Below are 19859 nucleotides of genomic sequence, written 5' to 3'. Positions count from 1 at the left end.
AATGTAACATGGAAATCTCAGCATAAAAATAGATAAAACTGCTTGTGAAGTTATAAAACAGCACTAAAACTCAAGATACAGAACAAAACAATTTTACAAAAAACACACATTTTTAGTCTTTTAAGAGGTGGTGCATTCTGTCTTGCCATTTAACCACATTCATTAAGTTATCTTAAAAATCTTAAAAAAATATATATTTTAATCAAATAATTAATTTATAAAAAATAATTAATTGAGATATGTTAAGTTTTGTGGAAAAACTCAAGAAAGAAAAATTATAAGAGAAAATGTGAGCCATGTGAGAAAAAATAGAAGGAAAAAGTATTAAAGGAAATACTTATTTTATCAGAATGTTCTTATGTTTAGACAAAAACCCAACAACAACACAAATAAGTTTTAAGACACACATACGTTCAGGCAGCTTGCTGCAGCTCAGGAATAAATATGTGATCAATAAGTCTTTTGATGAGGTCAGTGGCAGGACAGGAGCTCAAACCTTCTGTTCCTCTGTCTGTGTCCTTACAAATCAATACAACATACCCCAAACCTCCATCCAACCCTGAAGATCAATATATGACACAATGCCAAACTAGCTCCCTGAATATGTCTTAGAAAGAGGCACTTAAGTTCAGTTTACTACTATAACATCATAATGACAGCTTTTCCAATACTGGCACAAATGGAGGAAATAATAGAAAACATATTGATATAAAATACAAAAAAATAAAAAATTACACTAACGCATTTTGAATCAGTCCTCAAAACTCAAAAGTCAAAAAAAAAAAAAAAAAAACACCACCACCAACAACACTATTTTAGTCATAAATCAAAATATTCTTAATCAGATCTCAACCGAGCACATCTGAGTTTAAACACATAACTTTTTGAACTGAGATATTAGACTACTACACGTGAACACTGTTTACATGTTTGCAAACAGTCAACCACCTAAAAAAAATCAAAAAAAGAAAAGACAAAACTTTGGTACCAAACAGCACACCTCTATGCTTCTTCTAGAGCTTGCGATACCTTTCCTGTGCGGCCCCTGCATCCACTGCATCTGAGAGAAGTCTGGCCTGCCGTCAGAGTAGTAGTCTGGTTGGTGGTAGTGACTGAGAGGCACCTCCATGGAGCATAACTCACTCTTGAACACAGGGTTGCCATTGAACGGGCACCCATATGGTTGGCTGGGCGGCCAGGCCTGCTCCATGCTGGGAGGATGGTGGTGTAAAGGCTGTGGCTCACAGTGAGTGAAACCAGGCCCTTCTCCACCATACATGCAGTACTCACCTCCGGGCGGCACTGCATATCCCCCATTCACGCCGTGGGCTATGTCATACATGTCTGACATGCAGAAATTCATTATGCAAATCTTCAAAGGCACAACCACACACAAAAAAAACTATTTAAAAAGCTTAAGTCAATGCAACAAAAAGGGTACAGTTAATGCACTTTTAAAAAAATCGATTGGCGGTCGCACTGACGTGCGTACAAACATCAGAGCTGACATGAAGTCATGAAGCATACTACGTGAAAAGTGTCTGTAGGACATCGGCTCTTATATATGGAGAATCCACCCGCCCCACTTGCCCCTCACCCTGCCAAATTGGGTGAAAGATTTTGAGCACGCTCTCTTAATCTGACACCGGACAAATCCAAGAGGTTGAACAGCCGGGGCGACACATCCTCAGACAGGAAGACTGTCATACATGTGTATGACGAACCGTTAAACAGATCAGATAATGTTAAATTTGCCATCAGACCAAGCGTTACTAAAATGGTAAGATTACAATCACAATCCCAAAAGTCAAAGTTTATTGATTTCAAATATGAGGCAGTTTAGGCACTGATCTTAAGCTGTGATCAGTCATATTGATTGTTATTTGTCCTAATCCTAAATGAAGCTGTGCAATGACTCGTGACACATGTGAGGGCTTCAGCCATGGGCGGCATTTACTTATGAATAAATTCATAGAAATAACCACATAATGAATAAAATGTGGACCTGTTTTGCCATCAGTCTGTCTGATAGTGTCCTACAGAAAAAAATAAACAAATTGCTTCAGATGAGGTCTTTTGATTACAGAATTGACTGTTCAAGAAATATTGCATCAGGTAATTGCATTTGATAATTACATCTCCTAAATGTCAAATATAATTTTAATTTACATTTTAATTAAAAAAAGAACCATATATTATACTTATAAAAGTTTTAGTTAGTTAGTTAGTACTAAACTTAAAAATAAAATTTTAAGTTATATACAAGTTAAAATATATGGACATCATCTGTGGCTTTCTGTTTATTACCACAGAAGATAGAAGATCATTTATTTTGAAATGTGGTGAGTTATGAAATATACTGGACTGGACCACTGTACACTTGTCATTCAAGTGCATTTACATACATGCTTTATAATTTGAAAAATGAGGTTAACATATTCTGTTATAATTTTAACTGCAATACAAATGTAACTTCTATTTAACTTGAAATACATTCAAATTATATTAGGATAGAGTATAAAAAAGAAGTCTACAATTTTTTTTCACTCTCCCAAGCTTCAATCGAGATACTGTAGCATCAGTATAAGTACTGCTGTTTCTATAATAGCTTCGGGAACACACAATAAAACAGTGCACAATATCAAATTAACTCTGAGGTGGAAACTGGGTTATGACGCTGAGAGTTAAGACAGCCAAAGTGACCAGCAGGTAACAGCTGTTTTTAGCAAAGGCTCCTGAGGCAAAGCCCCTCTACAACAGAGCCTGATACCAGTTTAACTTTTTGATGAGGTGACTGTCTCACATAAGCTTAATCTTTACAAGGATTTCATAAAGACTTTAAGCGGAAAAACATTCAGCATTCAGATACATTAGCAAACATCTGAACAATCTGGCAGTGCTTGAAAACAAAGCAGAACCTCCAAATTGGGTTTGCGGAATATCATTATTTAGAAATATTTATATATTTTCAGTATGCGATTTATAATATACAAAAGATATCTATACAAAATACATTGTGGAAAACAAGAAAACATCTAAAAAATATTTTTTTTCAGGTTAGAAATCTTGAAAAGCACCAATGCTTTAATGAAATGCTTAATCAATACATTTTGTTTTTTAGACTAACAGGGCAGATGCAAATGGTTAAACTGCTTTAGATCTTGATAGGTAAATTGTATTAAACATCTAGCATTCCAGATTAGAGCCAGTGCCCTTTCACAGCCCTTTGCCACTTTGGGCATTTTCACCTAATTGCATATAATCATTATCCAATTGTAAAGGATTTTATGCCCAGTAATTAAAAATATCCATGACTCTACCAATACCTCGAAACACACACATACATTTACTTTGGTCTGCAGTTGCAGGTTATCATAACATGAAACAGGAAACTCATTCTAAAAAAGTTAATGAAAAAAAAATGATGAACTTACCAAGATTAACACTCCTAGATTCAAAGAAGTAAAGTACTCCCACAATCTTAACCGTAGCCTCCTCAAAACCTCAAAAACCTCAAAGATGATTGATCCATCATAGACCACTGGAGATCCTAAAAATACCCAGTAATCAAGAACATGAGAACTTGACTTGATATGTTTTCGAAAACACCTCCATAACCCTACCGGCACACTCTCTCGGTCTCAGCACATGGATCGTTGGCTTATGTAGGAAGTGTGTGTTCAGTTTGGTAGTTCTGCGTGATTATGCACCTACTAGCGAGTTTTCAACCAATTTATTCCCTCCTGGATCAATCACTTGAGGTCCTGGGGTTCAAGGCTGGTCATGTACAGTTTTCAGATGGTGGCCCTCATAGCACTGGGGATAGGGCCTGGGTTGACATGGCTTCCTGAGCCAGATGTCCCCAGCGTTACCTGAGCAGTGAGCTTCGCTGAGGCCACCTTAAACACACAGCCAGGGTGACCTGAGGGAAAGACCAAAACAATACCGTCTCATCCCTAGAAGACTCCCCAACCTCACCAATGACTCTCAACAACACAAAGACAAAAGACCCACAGCGAGGGACTCATAATGACTCAATGTGATTTTCAAGAGAATCAAGCCCGCTGTACCTACAAGCTGTCACTGGCTAGCCTTGGCAAGAGGCCTTGATCAATACTATTAGTGATCTAGACATAACTGATCAATATGGTACTGATTTAGACATAATTTAGCCACTGCTTAGAGTAAATCAAGGGCACTGATCAATTAACTAATCATCTTAATTTCGTAATCTGCAGCAAATGAAGACCAGCGTCAGGTTAGGACTGTATAATATTTTCATTCAGCCTACTGGAAAAAGAAGACTGGTAATAAAAAAATATTAAAAAAAAAAACTACAAGAAAGTAACTTGTGTTGCCACATATTGCCAAAACTATAAGCTCTTTTCTGAATCCTAGTGAGCCGCCTTTCTAGACAGCATTTTAAGGGACAAAAAGCATATTTTCCTAAATATGTTCCTAAACACATCAGGTTGCAAAATGATGCTGCCTTATAAATTATCTTAATTTACGCTAAATCACCCAGAAGGCAATGTGACAAGCTAAACTTAGTAATATCTCATTCATATCATTTCATTAATACTGTCAGGTGTGAACAAAAATATTTGAAGTTCCATGTAAATAAATAAAAAAATATTATTTTGCCCTATATTTGTGTGATATTTATTGTTAGAGCTTATTATAGTATCACTTAGCAACATGTCTTTATGCTACAGGCTTCCAATTCCTATCCAGCGTAAGTATATTGTAACGCCCGTTTCACACATAGCCTACTCCGTTTGCAGTGCGTATTTTTTTCCGTACTCATGTTAACAGGTTAGAGCTTTCACACTGCACGCGGTTGCAGTCCGTCGATCCGTTCCAGTTGCGGTGCGTATACAGCAGTGCAGCGATCGTTTCCGCACCGAGTCTATTTTTGCTGTGCTGCAAACGCATCTTTATTATATAAAGATTTAAATTATGCAAAAGAAAGGGTATGAGTCTGCTGTTTTTGTCAATTTTAAGTTTTAATATAAAATGTATGCGATTTTAATATAAGTAGGCCTACATGGTTAAATATTTTACCACTTGCTTAAGCAACTTAAAATATATATAGAAGTAATGAATTGAATAATACGTTGTTTAAATTGTGTTTAAACGTGAATACATCTATTAAAGAGTGTATGTGTACAAAGAGAATCGCAATGCTGACAAAACTTTTTTTAAATAAAAGTTGCTGATAACTTCTGGATTTGAAATAAAAATAGTGAGTATGTGTGGTACAGCAGCGGATCAGTTACGCACTGCAAACGCAGCATATGTGTAAGCAGCGCACGGAGTATGTGTGAAACGGGCGTAAGACTTTTTTTAATTGTCAGCTGCTTTCAGTTATATTATTGGTTACAAAAACACTTGATTATGCTTATATCATTATAATTCGTTATCTTTATCATAAGCATAATGAGCACATCATTATGTGTGTTTTACAGTTAACTGCACTTAGCAGACAGGCGTGAATTACAATGGATAACACACCAATGCTCACCAGACGATTGCTCTTAAGAGAGCAAGATGCTCAAACCATCAGTCCTCAAGAAGTCTGTGGCAGTATATGACACGGCTCTCTACATCTCAATTGTATCCACAAGCTTTGCATGGCCAGCATCTCCTAAATATCTTCTCTAATGAGCTTTATAGAGGCAATCAGATTTTCCAACCAAACAAATCTATAGTTTATGATCCACTAATTGTGCGATTTAGACCAGTTTCAACCAGATTAAAACCAGATTGTGTCTTTCCAAAATGATATGTACCTGCAACTACAGCTATGTGTCACATATTTTTAAGCTTCCTCTCAAAACAATACTTTGTCAATGAGGCGATGATACTTACAAACACAGGGTTTAGAATTTTTTTTAAAATGACACTAACTGTCAAAATGGTTGTCACCCCTGCTTTAATTCCTAACCCTTAAAACAAACAGGGCTGTGAATATGGCATGGAGGATTAAGAGGTTAATTAGAGGGTCAGAAGTAATCTCTATCTCACAGGATCAATAGAATGCTAACCAGATGCAGATATGTGAACAAGAACCGAGCTGGATTGATGAGACGTGACAGGTATCTGGCATCTTGCAATAAGAGTCAAAATGTGTTTATAAGCATTTCCAAGTCAAGTCATATTAATTTATATAGAGCTTTATACAATACAGATAGTTTCAAAACAGCTTTAATAACAGTTAATGTTACAAAATCCATCAATTATAAAACAACTTCAGCTGTAAAGCAGCTCTACAGAAGACAATATGTCATTATTTTAGTAATTATATGAATAAAAAATATTACTGAATTTTAATTGTATTTTAAAAAGGGCAGTAACCACCAAAGACACTGAGGGGGACAAGTCCCCCCTCCCCCTCAATAATTAGAAATGGCAAAATTGTCCCACCCGGTATTTTATATATATATATATATATATATATTTTTTTTTTATTTTTTTTTTTTTTATTGGAAACCAGCATTCACAAGCATCAATACAGTTCTTAATTATGCTACAGCTGTTTTCCAGCCTTTTTCTTTTTTATGTGGTACATTAGAACAGAGAACAAAAAAAAAAAAAAAAGAACAAAAAAAGGAACATCTCCCAAGAACAGAGGGGAGAGAGAAAAAAAAAAAAAAAAAAAAAAAAAAAACATGGATAAATAATATGAATAATAATAATAAATAAATAAACTAAGAACAATCAATTAAAAAATAATTAGTTAGGTGAAGATAAATCAGTAAATAAATAAAAAAGACAAAATAAAATAAAATCCAAAAGGAAGGCATAAGAGAGAAAAATAAAAAATATATACTAATAACAATAAAAAAGTTACTTAAATAAAGGATGCCCAGCATGCTCACTAAGGACTTGATAAGATAAACAAATTGGATGTGTCCCATTGATTCAGTTGGAGTCCAGAGAGGTGAGGGTGTTTACATATGTTATGAGAGGTTGCCATCTTTTATAAAAATTGGTTGCTGAACCCCTGAGGGAATATTTAATTTTTTCCAAAGACAGGAAATACATTAAATCCCTTAACCAAGAAGTAGTGGGAGGAGCGTTTGGGCTTTTCCAATGTAATAGAATACGTCTACGGGCTATGAGAGAGGCAAAAGCCACAACATCAGAGTTTTTCTTAGTGAGACTAGTTGAAGTACGAGGAACCCCAAAGATGGATATCAGTGGACAAGGCTCTAACCTGATATTGAGGGAATTATTTAATGATTTAAAAAAACATGACCAGAAATTGACTAATTTGGGGCAAGAAAAAAACATATGAACATGGTCTGCTGGAGATAAACCACATTTGTCACAGGTATCATTTGTGCCTGGAAATAGCCTACTAAGTCTGTTTTTTGTGAAGTGAATTTTGTGGAAAACCTTAAATTGGATCAAACTAAGACGAGCACAGGAAGATGTAGAATTGACCATGATCATTGCCTCTCTCCACCACTCATCAGTCAAATCAAAGCCAAGCTCCCTTTCCCAACTATCCCTGAGCTTCACAAGGGAGGACATATTCGAAGATGCTATGAGGTCAAGGAATACTGAGATCTTACTACGAGCCAGTGGAAGGGAGAGTACCTCAGTGATAAGAGATTCAGCTGGAGAGTGAGGGAAAGGAGTAAAATGTGTATGAGCATAATTCCGCACTTGAAAGTATCGAAACATATGAGACTGGGGTAAATTAAATTTAGTACGGAGGTTGTTGAATGAGGAAAAAAGGCCGTCTGAATATAAATCTGAAAAACGAACCAGACCCCTCTCTCTCCACAAAGTAAAAGCTGCATCTGCGTTGGAGGGGGGAAAGAAATGATTATTGCAAATAGGGCTTAAAGAGACGGGTGATGAAAGTTTAAAGTGTTGCCTGAATTGTTTCCAAATTTTCAAGGAGGAAAGTACAATTGGGTTTTTAATACAACTAGGATAACGGGAAGCTAGAGGGGCGCAAAGCAGAGCTGCCAAAGATGAGGGATGGCAAGAGGCATCTTCCATTACACACCAGTCTAAATTGGGAGAATTACACCAAGCATGGATTTTTTGAAGATTGGCGGCCCAGTAGTAAAATAAAAAGTTAGGCAGTGCAAGGCCCCCGTATGATTTGCTTCTTTGGAGTGTTGTTCGACGCGCTCTTGGGTTCTTACCAGCCCAAATAAATTTTGAGATCATTTTGTCTAACATTTGTATAAATGATTTAGATAAAAAAATTGGAAGACACTGGAAAAGAAACAAAAATCTGGGAAGAATATTCATTTTAATAGAATTGATTCTGCCCACCAAAGAGAGAGGGAGAGAGTCCCAGCGTGCCAAATCAGACCTAATTTCAGTAACCAGCTTTGTAAAATTATTTGTATATAGTCAGGAGAGGGAGTGAGAAATATTAATACCTAAATAGCGAAAGCTGTTATAAGCTAATCGAAATGGTAACGTATCTGACGAGATCTGTTTGGCTGCAGTATTTACCGGAAAACACTCGCTTTTACTGATGTTTACTTTATATCCTGAGAATAATCCGAAAGTTGTCAAGATTTGCAGAATATTATCTACAGAGCTAACTGGGTCCGGTCCGTAACATATAGCAACAGGTCATCAGCATAAAGAGACACTCGATGTTACAGTCCAGCTCTAACAATACCAGTGAAACATGCAGAAGATTTAAGAACAATGGAAAGGGGCTCTAATGCTATGGCAAAGAGCAGGGGGGACATTGGGCAACTTTGGCGGGTCCCTCTCGATAAAGGGAAATATTCAGACCTTTGAAAGTTAGTTGTCACACAAGCAGAAGGGGCAGAATATAAAAGTTGTATCCAAGAAATAAATTTGGACCCAAAGCCGAATTTCCCCAAAACAGAAAACAAGTAATCCCATTCGACCCGGTCGAAGGCTTTCTCCGCATCTAGAGATATAATCATTTCAGCATCTTGGGATGTGTTAGGAGATAGTACAATATTTAAAAGTCTTCTAATATTAGATGATAGTTGATGACCTCTAACAAACCCTGTTTGATCTAAAGAAATTATATCTGGTAAACAAGGGTCCAAGCGGCATGCTAGTACTTTGGCTAAAAGATTTATGTCTGAATTTAATAAACTTATCGGCCTCCAGCTGCTACAATCATTCAAGTTCTTGTCTTTTTTAGGAATGAGCGTGATTAGAGCCTGATTTAAGGTTGGAGGCAGAGAGCCCCGCTTCAGTGAATCATTAAACATGTCTAATAACAAAGGAGCAAGTTGGTGGGAGAACTTTTTATAAAAGTCAACCGGAAATCCATCCGGCCCTGGAGCTTTGTTATTTTGCATTAATTTAAGACAAGAAATTAATTCTTCCAGCTTTATAGGCGTTTCCAACTCCTCTTTAATATGAGGATCTATGGTAGGTATATCGATGTTATCCAGAAAGTTATCCATTGTAGTCCTATTTGCAGGGGGTTCAGATTGATACAGGTTAGAATAATAGGAAGCGAAGGTGGAGTTTATCTCAGCTGGGTTGGTAGTTAGGGAATGAGAAGAGTCATATATTTGTGTTATGAAATTTGAGGCTGACTGACGTTTAAGTTGGAGGGCAAGGAGACGGCTGGCTTTATCACCATATTCATAGTATGTCCCTTTGGTCCGTCTTAAAAGGTACTCTGCTTTATTTGTAGAGAGAAGGTCATAGTCAGATTGTAATTTGATCCTTTTAGCATACAATTCTGTGTTGGGAGAGCTTGAATATTCTCTATCTACGCTGAGAATTGCATCAATAAGCTCTTGCTGCTTTTGTTTATTTTTCCTAGCCAGATGTGTGCTATATGAAATAATATCTCCCCTAATAACTGCTTTCAATGTTTCCCATAACAAAGAGGGCGATGTGGACTCAGTCTTATTACTGTCAAGGAAGACACCAATTTTCTTTGAAATATAATTACAGAACTCATCTTTTGCTAGTAACCCTGTGTTAAATTTCCATTGTTTTGTGGTGACAGGTAAGAGCGCTAAATCTAATATATGGGGAGCGTGATCAGAAACAGCGATAGCAGAATATTCAGTGGATTTCACAGCAGGTAAAAGAGCCCTGTCTATAAAAAAGTAGTCAATGCGGGAATAAGATTGGTGTACCTTGGAGAAATAAGAAAATTCTTTTAAAAATGGATGGCGCAGGCGCCAAGCATCTATGCAGCCCAATTGACAGGGGTGCACATAACATTTTTGGTCTTGTTCTCAGGGGAGAACCTGGGGTTGTTGCTTGGTCCTCACATTTTCAAATGCATTTTTTCCTTAACCCACCTCACGGGAGGAACAAATTAGAGGGATGCATGGATAATGTCATGTGACATGATTCACATGAACTTTAATTTCAACTGAAAATTAAGAGAAGAAGTGCAACAGAATGTCTGATCTTTAAAACCTTGTAACTTTCAAAATAACATAACTGTTTCAAGCTCTGGAAATTAAATGTGCAAATATCTGCTTTTCTAACTCTGAAAACCAAAGAAATTACAACTTTAAAGCGCTTACTAGAGTTACTATCTTAAAGCAAGCCTATCCAACACCACAGATTGCGCACCGACCTATCTATCCCCAAATCTTAGGTACGCAAATGAGGGTTGCGGCAATTCATCTGGTACGCATTGTTTAATTGGGTAGCGCATGCGCACCTGCGCACCACTTATGTGCACCCCATAATGTCTTCGACATGGCAGAGGGTATAAGTACTTTCGGGTGAGATCGGTCAAGTTTGGGGTCTATTACTAAGTTCAGGTCCCCCCCTAGAATTAGACGATGAGTATCCAAGTTGGGAATCTTTGAGAAAAGGGAAGTCATAAAATTGGGGTTGTCCCAATTAGGGGCATAAACATTAACCAATACAACTGAAGTTTGATATAATGTGCCACTTACTATAACATAACGCCCATGGGGATCAGATATGATCTGATCAGGCAAGAATTGGGTACGTTTGTTAATGAGAATGGCAGCGCCCCTGGATTTACTATTGAAAGCTGAATGGAATATTTGCCCAACCCACGGTTTGCGCATTCTGAAGTGATCATTTATACATAAATGAGTCTCCTGAAGGAAAGCGATGTCAGTCTTAAGACTTCTGAGATGTGAAAACACTTTGGATCGCTTTATCGGGCCCCCAAGTCCGCGAACATTCCAACTCACAAACCGAATACTAGACCCACTCAGTCCTCTCTGAGAGATACTTAGGTTAACCATTAGGAAATAAATGAGCATCCTGGTCAAGAACACAATGAGCAATATAGTAGCATCCAGTTGAAATTAACTTTGAGAAAGAAACACAAAAAACCTCCCAGTAGATAAAGAAAAAAAACGCATTCCTCCAAAAACACAATGGCCATTGTTTAGACCATAAACCATCCAACAAGTTACTTCCTAAGCTCGTCATAACAGAACAAGACGACCTGCAGGACTGGAATACACACAACCGGTTTACCATGCAGTAGGTTCTGCCTCCTGATGAACCAGAATATACGCCATAAAAATAAAAAATAAAAAAACCTTGTATTGTTATTTATGAAAACAATCTGGAGTGACACTGGACCAGTATTTGTAACAAGCTGACCATGCAATCTCCTAGCTAAAAAAGTGCAGGCAAAGATAGAAATTGTTTTTTTGTTTTGACAAAACAAAAAAGCCTTACGTGAAGTAGAGCAAACAAATAGCATGATATAAACAAATAGCTGCCATGATACTTCAGCACTGTCCACATTTAACTGGAGATGAGATGGAGTGATATGTGGTACTGTTCATAGTCTGTGGTCCATTTCAACAGTGTCGTCGCGCCTTACCTCGAAAGAGTCCAGCAACAGAATAGAAAAAATTAAATTTAGAATGATGGTCCCCCCACAAATTGTAGAAGTATGTTTAGCCACGGTAGCGGCGATAGACTCAAGAGCCGAATTAATCGGGGCGAGGGCCGCGGTCATAGAGGCGGTGAGCTCCGCGGTGGTGCTTTTCCTAGATTTTTCCAGTTCAATGACAATGAGTTACGTCAGTGACTGACAAATTGGGATTGCGCCTGAGAGCCCTATCACCTTCGAGTGTTAACAGAAACGGCCAATGGACATTGGCGAGTGAGATTTGCATCGCGAACGACGCCCCGTGCTGCGGGTATATAGGAAGCGTGCAGAGAGACACTCTCTTTCTCTCGCTTTCGCTTCGGAGCCGAGCGTTTCTGTACTGATTCGATATCGATCACAATTTAAGTATGGAGTACCACAAGGATCAGAACTAGAACCGTTTCTTTTTACCCTGTACATCCTACTCTTGGGAGATATCATCAACTAATCATGGGATTAGTTTTCACTGTTATGCTGATGATACTCAGCTCTATTTTCCTTTGCATCCTGACGAAACTTACCAATTATCTAACAATTGATGGCTGCTCTGTCAAGTCTTCGTCTTCAGTTAGGAACCTGGGTGTGCTCTTTGATACCAATCTTTTATTTGAAAGCCACGTTTCTAGAATCTGTAAAACCGCATTCTTCCATCTTAAAAGTATATCTAAATTACGACATATGCTTTCAATGAAAAATGTGGAACAGTTAGTTCATGCATTCATGACCTCAAGGCTCTACTGGGTGGTTGCTCTGCACATTTAATAAACAAAGTCCAGTTGGTCCAAAACGCAGCAGCTAGAGTTCTTAATCAAGAAGTATGACCATATTAGCCCGGTTCTGTCAACACTGCATTGGCTCCATATTAAACATTGTATACATATTAAAATATTGCTAATTACTTACAAAGCACTAACTGGTTTAGCTCCCCAGTACTTAGGGGAGCTCTTAATGCATTATAGTCCTTTACGTCTATGGCGATCTCAAAATTCTGGCCAGCTGATAATACCTAGAATATCAAAATCAACTGCTGGCGGTAGATCCTTTTCCTATTTCGCACCTAAACTTTGTAATAGTCTTCCTAGCAATGTTCGAGAAGCAGACACACTCTGTTAGTGTCACAGTTACCAGCTGGTGTGCCCATGTTGACCACCAGAGGGCACTCCTTCTCTGACCTTTGCCACTCAGCCATGAACTTCAGTTCCCATAATCCTTTGCCTGGACTCATCACTAATTATTTATTGCATTCACCTGTGTGTCGTTACATTGTTTGACTCACCCTATTTATACCATGTTCTCTCTGCCATTTCTCATCGAGGTTTTGTAATTATCACACGGCATTCCTGAGTACTCTCCCTTGTCTTTTGTTCTTCTGTGGCTTGTTTGCAAGTGTTTTTGACTCTTTGCCTGGCATGACTACAATTCTGGATTTTCCAATAAAGCTGCGCTTGGATCTCACCTAGTCTCAGAGCTATCCGTGACAAAAACCTCAATCAACTCAGATCCTGCAGCATGGAAATTCGGATTCTTCCTCCAGCCACTAAGTAGCAGAGGGCACGACGTCAAGCATTGTCTGCCCTGCGTCAGCAGGGGTGCAGCATAGGTGGATTTGCTCATGCTGTTTTGGTCCCTGGCTGTGGGGCTGGAGTATAATGATATTCCACTAATAGTTGTTTTTAATGGATGCCTGGAATACCCATTGCCTCCGTGGGAGATGGGGGAACTTAAAACTCTGGGGTTTTGGGGCTTCATTGACTACCTTCAGTATCAAAGTCAAGTTGTTACTCCTGGTCCGTTACAGCCTATTCCCAAGATGGCCGCCGCGATTCCAGAGCCTTGTCCCAAGATGGCCCAGAGCCTCGTCCCAAGATGGCCGCCGCCATTCCAGAGCCTCGTCCCAAGATGACCACCGCCATTCCAGAGCCTCATCCCAAGATGGCCACCGAGGCAGAATCTTCAGACAAGATGGCTTCCACACCAGAGCTTCGAGCCACCAGGCCACTGCCTCACCCTTCCAAACGGAGGAAGAGGAGGAAGGGTTCCTCCGTCCCTCAAGACCCAGAGCCTACTGTCGTCCCGGAGGCCGTCCCAGAGCCTGCTGCTGGACAATTACCAGCTGGTGTGCCCAGGTTGACCACCAGAGGGCACTCCTCTGACCTTTGCCACTCAGCCATGAACTTCAGTTCCCATAATCATTTGCCTGGACTCATCACTAATTATTGCATTCACCTGTGTGTCATTACATTGTTTGTCTCACCCTATTTATACCATGTTCTCTCTGCCATTTCTCATTGAGGTTTTGTAATTGTCACACGGCATTCCTGAGCACTCTCCCTTGTCTTTTGTTCTTTTGTGGATTGCTTGCAAGTGTTTTTGACTCTTTGCCTGGCATGACTACGATTCTGGATTTTCCAATAAAGCTGCGCTTGGATCTTACCTAGTCTCAGAGCTATCTGTGACAGTTAGTTTAAATCTAGACTAAAAACGCATCTCTTTAACCTGGCATACACATAGAACATTTCTATGATTCAAATCAGTTAAATGATTATTAGGCTGCATAAACTAGGTCAGCCGGAACCAGGAACACTTCCTGTAACACCTGATGTACTCGTTACATCATAAGAAGAATGGCATCTACATTAATGTTAGTCTTTCTGTTTATTCCGAGGTTTGCTGTAATCAGCTGGATCCGGACCATATCCAGATCAGATGGTGGACCTGTGCCTAGACAAGACCACAACGCATGATGTAATCAGCCGGATCCGGGCCCTATCCAGATCAGATGGTGGACCTGCGTGTAGACACGACCACAACGCATCCCTGAAGTGTCAGCAGAGATTGTGTCAACTAGACTCTCCCCTGTGAAGGCGTCATCAGCACTGATCCTCAACAAACCCGTCTCCATACTGACTTGATGACTCCGACCTTCAACCAGATGGAACTGGATAAATATTCAGAATGTTCCAAACCAATCTGACTTCTGACCTGTAATGCTGCCTGAATCATAATCATACACTGTTTGTTCGTTGGCCAGAGGATAACTGGCCCCCCGACTGAGCCTGGTTTTTCCCAAGGTTTTTTTTCTCCATTATGCCACATGATGGAGTTTTGGTTCCTTGCCACTATTGCTTTTTTGTGCATTTTTCCCCTTTGTCACCTTTGGCTTTTGGTTTGCTTAGGTGGGGACATTTAATATTCAGCAATATTATTGATCTGTCTGCATTGACACCATTATTTGAGAACTGAACTAAGCTGGACGATGACATCACAGTTTTCTCCAGAGCGGCTATTATATAAATTAAATGAATTAATAACTTTTTTACAACCAAAATATCACTGAACTTATGTCAAATGTGGAACATTTGTCTGTCTATAGTATTGAACCCTTTGTGTGTCATTTATTTCACCCATGTATTTATTTGGTTTGTGTGTGTATTTTGATTACTTATTGCTGTGTCACTGGTTGCTTATGTGTGGGTCTAAATACTTCCGAACAGTTATGATTGACAGACCCAACCCTCTTGCTTTGACATTGGTGGCATTTGGCAGCGCTGCTCGGACTAATGGATTAATTAAGGACAGGTGCGGCAGTTTGTATAAGAAAAGGCAAGCGAGAAACAAGGGTGCGCGGGGGCAGAGTGAAGGTGTGCAGAGTGAAGGTGTGCAGAGGGAAGGTGTGCAGAGGAACGCACGCACACCGCGAGCTGAACTTACGGGCAGGAACACCGATCGCTGCGATTGATTACAGAAAGTCACAGCCAGACGAACAGTGGGCACGGATCTGATTACAACGCATAACTGGAGATAAGTGAAGGAAAGTGCTCAGCTTACCGGTGTTTTGGGTGCGTGTGATCCATGTCTGTGTGTGTTACGATCTGAGGGTTTTGTGTATTCCTCTACAGCGGATCAGAAGAGGGACGCAGAGGTTCATGCGGTGGATTCAACGCCTGATTTGAGCTAAGTAAAGGAAAGTTGTCCTGCCTATCAACTTATGTGTGTGCGAGAGAGCTGTACTAGTATTTTGCGTGAGACTAAAGGCCAATTTATACTTCTGCGTCGAGTGTACGCCGTAGTGTACGTCGTAGGCTACGCACGTAGGTGACTCCGTCGTGAGCATTTATACTTCTGCGTTATGTTTGTGTTGCTCTACAGTTACACCACCGAGACGCTAGTTGGCGGGGGCGGGTTTTAATTTTCCACTGTGTTTAGATTCCTCGCGGCTGTTTTGAGTTTAGGCTACTAGCGTCTGAAAGAAAGTGGATCATGTTGGAGTTGGAGCTTATCGAGGTGGAAAAACAGTTTTAGTGAAATCACTAAAACTAAAAGGCAGAAACGAGAGAAGGCGTCGGAGGAGATGGTACGTGCAACCTGTGAACCTGTTGACGGTTGAACCGAATCTAAAAATGACGGGCGGTGCAGAAGAACACGCCGGAAATGTGTAGGAGGAAATGCGATGCTACCAAGCCGACCAATCACAGATCTTGCGGTCCGCGTCGCCGCGACGCGTAGTTACATTTTTGAGGAGGTGCGCGTCAGGGTACGGCGAAGGGTACGACGTATGATATGCGTCTATGCGTATGCTACGCCGTACCTACTACGCGCACCCGACGCAGAAGTATAAATTGGCCTTTAGGGCTACTTTTACTCCTCCTCAGTGCTGCCGCTGTTTATATTGGATCACGGAGCTGCGTAAAGGGACGGACTAACTAGACTGCCTCATCTGAATCAGCACTCCCTTCCGCGGTCCGCTCGTCTGTCGGATTTCCATATAAGGCCAATAGACCTTGAATGTGGTTTGGGATTTGACTAAAGACTGTCGAACTTTTTTAATACATTTTATTTTTATGCTTTGCTGATTTTATATACTGATGTAGGATAGGATTTGGAGTATAGATTTAAGCTGATGAATTGTGGTGAATTGTGTTGCAGCATTAACTGACCAGTGAGTTGCTTTTCTTTACTTTTTTTTCTGTTGCCTATTTTATTATTGTGAGTAAATTGTTATATAAATAAACTGTATAAATCCAAGAAGTGGTTGCTGTCCTTTTCCTATCAGTGGAGAAACTAAACGCTGGTATAAATTAAGAACTTCACATTCTGGTGTGACACTTACTTAAGCATTTTTTTTTTCTAAAAACAAACTTTGTTGCATTATTTTCCTGTTATAACTGTAAAGCTGCTTTAAAACAATTTGTATTGTAAAAAGCGCTATATAAATAAAGGTGACTTGATGACTCGAGGTGACTCGAGTGTGGTCTTCAGAACCCCGAAGAGTTTCCTGTGTTGGTGTGACGGCACGTCAGTGATGATTGTCTTCGAGAGAATCTCTGCACAGCAAGAGCCCTTCTCTGCATGCTGTGCAGACAATCTTCTCCTGTGCACTTCAGCACAAAAGTGTGTCTTTTTCAAGATGTCATTGTATCAGTGCGTTTCTGGATCCGGTGGTTTCCTGGCCCCAGTTGAGTCACGATCACTGCCTCTCGTGTCTGGGTCATAAGCATGCTGAGGTAGCATTCGTGGATGAGTCATGTACCCCTTGGGGGAAGATGACCATCTCAGTACTGAGATCAAGACTCCAATACCTCGCAAGAGGTGGGATCCCCTCCGCTATCCCACAATCTAGTTCTTATGCCCAGCAGAAGACTACTTTTGTTGATACGCAGGGTGATCTGAGGATCACAGTGGGGGCTCCCCCGTGGCTCAGTTAGATTTCAGTTTTCAAAAATTTGCATATGACATAAGCATATTTGTCAGTCTGTCTAAGGTATGTAGACTCCTGGTGCCAGTTGCGTAAACACTGTCAAGACTGTTAAGACTGTCTTAAGAACTAGTTTAATCAAGATCAATCTGCATTTGTAGCAGACTTTAAAAAAATATGACCAGTCTTAAAGAAAAAAAAATAGATGAGTAACTTGTAAGACTAAGCAGTTTTTGCAACCGGCCACTGTTCACACAGGATGCATTCTTGTATTTTGCTTGTGATTTTTTTTTAAATTGTTGATCTATGTACACATGCAGACTGACAGGAAAGACACATTTGAGTGTTCGGGTTAGAGAGATTTCACCAAATCTCTTTTGATCCATTACGTCTGGCTAATGTTAAAAAAAGTACCTATTTAGTAATGAAATTAAAGGATTAAACATGCAAAACCCTCATTAAGGACATCAGTTTCCATCAACACACAAACACAAATTTGACATCATCAAAGGAAGCTAAAACAAATGATTCTGAATTAGATTATACTTGAGTCATCACGAGCTGGAAGGGATGGCTGATTCCGAGAATTATTGTAACTAAACACAGATCTCATCTTGGGCCAAACCAACCCAAAATCAGAACACATGAACAACACACTACTAAAATGTTACAGCAAATTGTCCAAGGTAAATATGGCTTTCCTGTTCTGCACTTCGACATGAAATTTATCCTGATTACATCAACATTAAAACATGTTACACGTCTGACAGATTGAATGGCTTGTACACACAGAACAGACTGGCACGGGCAGAAGCATTTCATACTGATGTCTCACAGCTAATGTTCAGCACCATATGGCTCATCTGATGCAACAAAAGATTGGAAAAGATGCTGAATGAGGGAGAATGAGCAGTTTTCAGATGCAAAAAAATGCCCTTGTTTTTCAAAACACATAAGTTGATAAGACTTTGACTACTTTTTTGCCTCTTTGTGTTCAGATGCTAATCCATTGGATCTGTTACCACAACTTAAATAAATGCATGGTTGCAAGTCAAATTTTCTAATTTATTGATATCGTCAAACCTTTTAAGTTTCAAACATTATTTTGTTGAGTTCTGTTGACATAATAATGCTGATCATTTCATTAACTTAATATTGTGTGTAATTTAAACTCACATTTCTTGTAGTAACTTAATGAAATTGCCTTGATAACTTTGGAAGTTAAACAGTAGATTACTAGTTCCAGCATGCTTTGCATAGGATTTACATTTTGCATTTTTTTTTTAAGTGAAGGGAAATAACTGTTAGTGTTGTTATATATTTAATGACATTTAAAATAATTTATGTAATGTTGAAGTTTTTGTGTTTACCATTGTGCTAAAGAGTACAGTAGATACATGAAGGTGAACACTACATTGACTCCATAAGCAATGACTGAGCTAATGCCAGTGCCAAGTAGTTTCTTACTTATTCATTAAATTCACGTGCTAAGACAACTGTGGATTTTCACTGAAATCAATAAGATTAATTGGTTCCAGGGATACAACCCAAAAAGTTGGAGCAAAAATAGTGTTTTTTGTTTGTTTGTCTTTTTGTTGTTGTTGTTGTTGTTGTTGTTTACAAATGATTAAGTTTCTCTAGATCAATGTAATATGTAGGTAAAACAATTTAATTAGAAGTTGTCATAACTCAAAATGGTGGCAATCTGTTTTTTGTTGTTGTTGAGCCAACACATATTTTTAAGTGTGAAGAGCACTATAGTTAAATGTAAAAACCTGCATCTTGTCCACTAGCCACCCACAATCTAATGTAAACAGGCACTAACAGTGATGGTTTAGCTCTATTGAAGAACATTTTAAATGAAAAGTCATTGTCATTCGTGTTCAAGTTTTTAACCCTCAGTAAAAGCAACAGTAATAGTAATGCTTTCCTTTGTAAATAACACTAATGAGAAGAAGTGTGCTAGTTTATTTCTTTCCATTGACATAATGGGGTCTACAGCAGTTACACACATGGTCACCACACATTAACCTCAACATTGTCTGATGCTTTTCACTATAATGGCACAAAAAAACAAAACAAAAATACAAAGGCCGTTATCACACTCAAGCGGAAGGATTTGTCACTCTCAATTAGAGTTGGTTAGAAGGAAGCACTTCTCTGAGGCTCTGTCCTGAGGGGCCCATCATGCAACAGATGGCCGGCAAACACCTTCATTATATCATAGACATCACGCTCATAATCACAAGGCTGCTTTCAAAGACCGAAGGCTTATACACACACTTGGAGAACGGTCTGCAC

At 39.2% G+C, this 19859-nt stretch overlaps 1 protein-coding gene across 21 annotated transcripts in view; it reads right to left on the bottom strand.

Annotated features, from left to right (window-relative positions):
* Positions 1-19859, bottom strand: part of thrb (thyroid hormone receptor beta) — a 519521-nt gene that overhangs the window by 11066 nt on the left and 488596 nt on the right. For 2 of the 21 annotated variants that reach the window (XM_084132028.1, XM_084132033.1), the window contains exon 1: positions 1030-1529. The exons of 17 other annotated variants lie outside the window; for them this stretch is intronic. In XM_084132028.1, coding sequence (XP_083988154.1) covers positions 1030-1363 — 334 coding nt within the window. In that variant the 5' untranslated portion in view covers positions 1364-1529. Of the gene's footprint in view, positions 1-1029; positions 1530-3434; positions 3811-19859 lie in introns of those variants that run through there. 2 more of the 21 variants (XM_084132031.1, XM_084132032.1) reach the window with 2 other exon arrangements.

This window comes from Abramis brama (genome assembly GCF_963993115.1).
Source record: "Abramis brama genome assembly, chromosome: 12".
Taxonomy (NCBI): domain Eukaryota; kingdom Metazoa; phylum Chordata; class Actinopteri; order Cypriniformes; family Leuciscidae; genus Abramis; species Abramis brama.
Note: the sequence above shows the minus strand (reverse complement) of the source record. Positions and strands in the feature narration are given on the sequence as shown.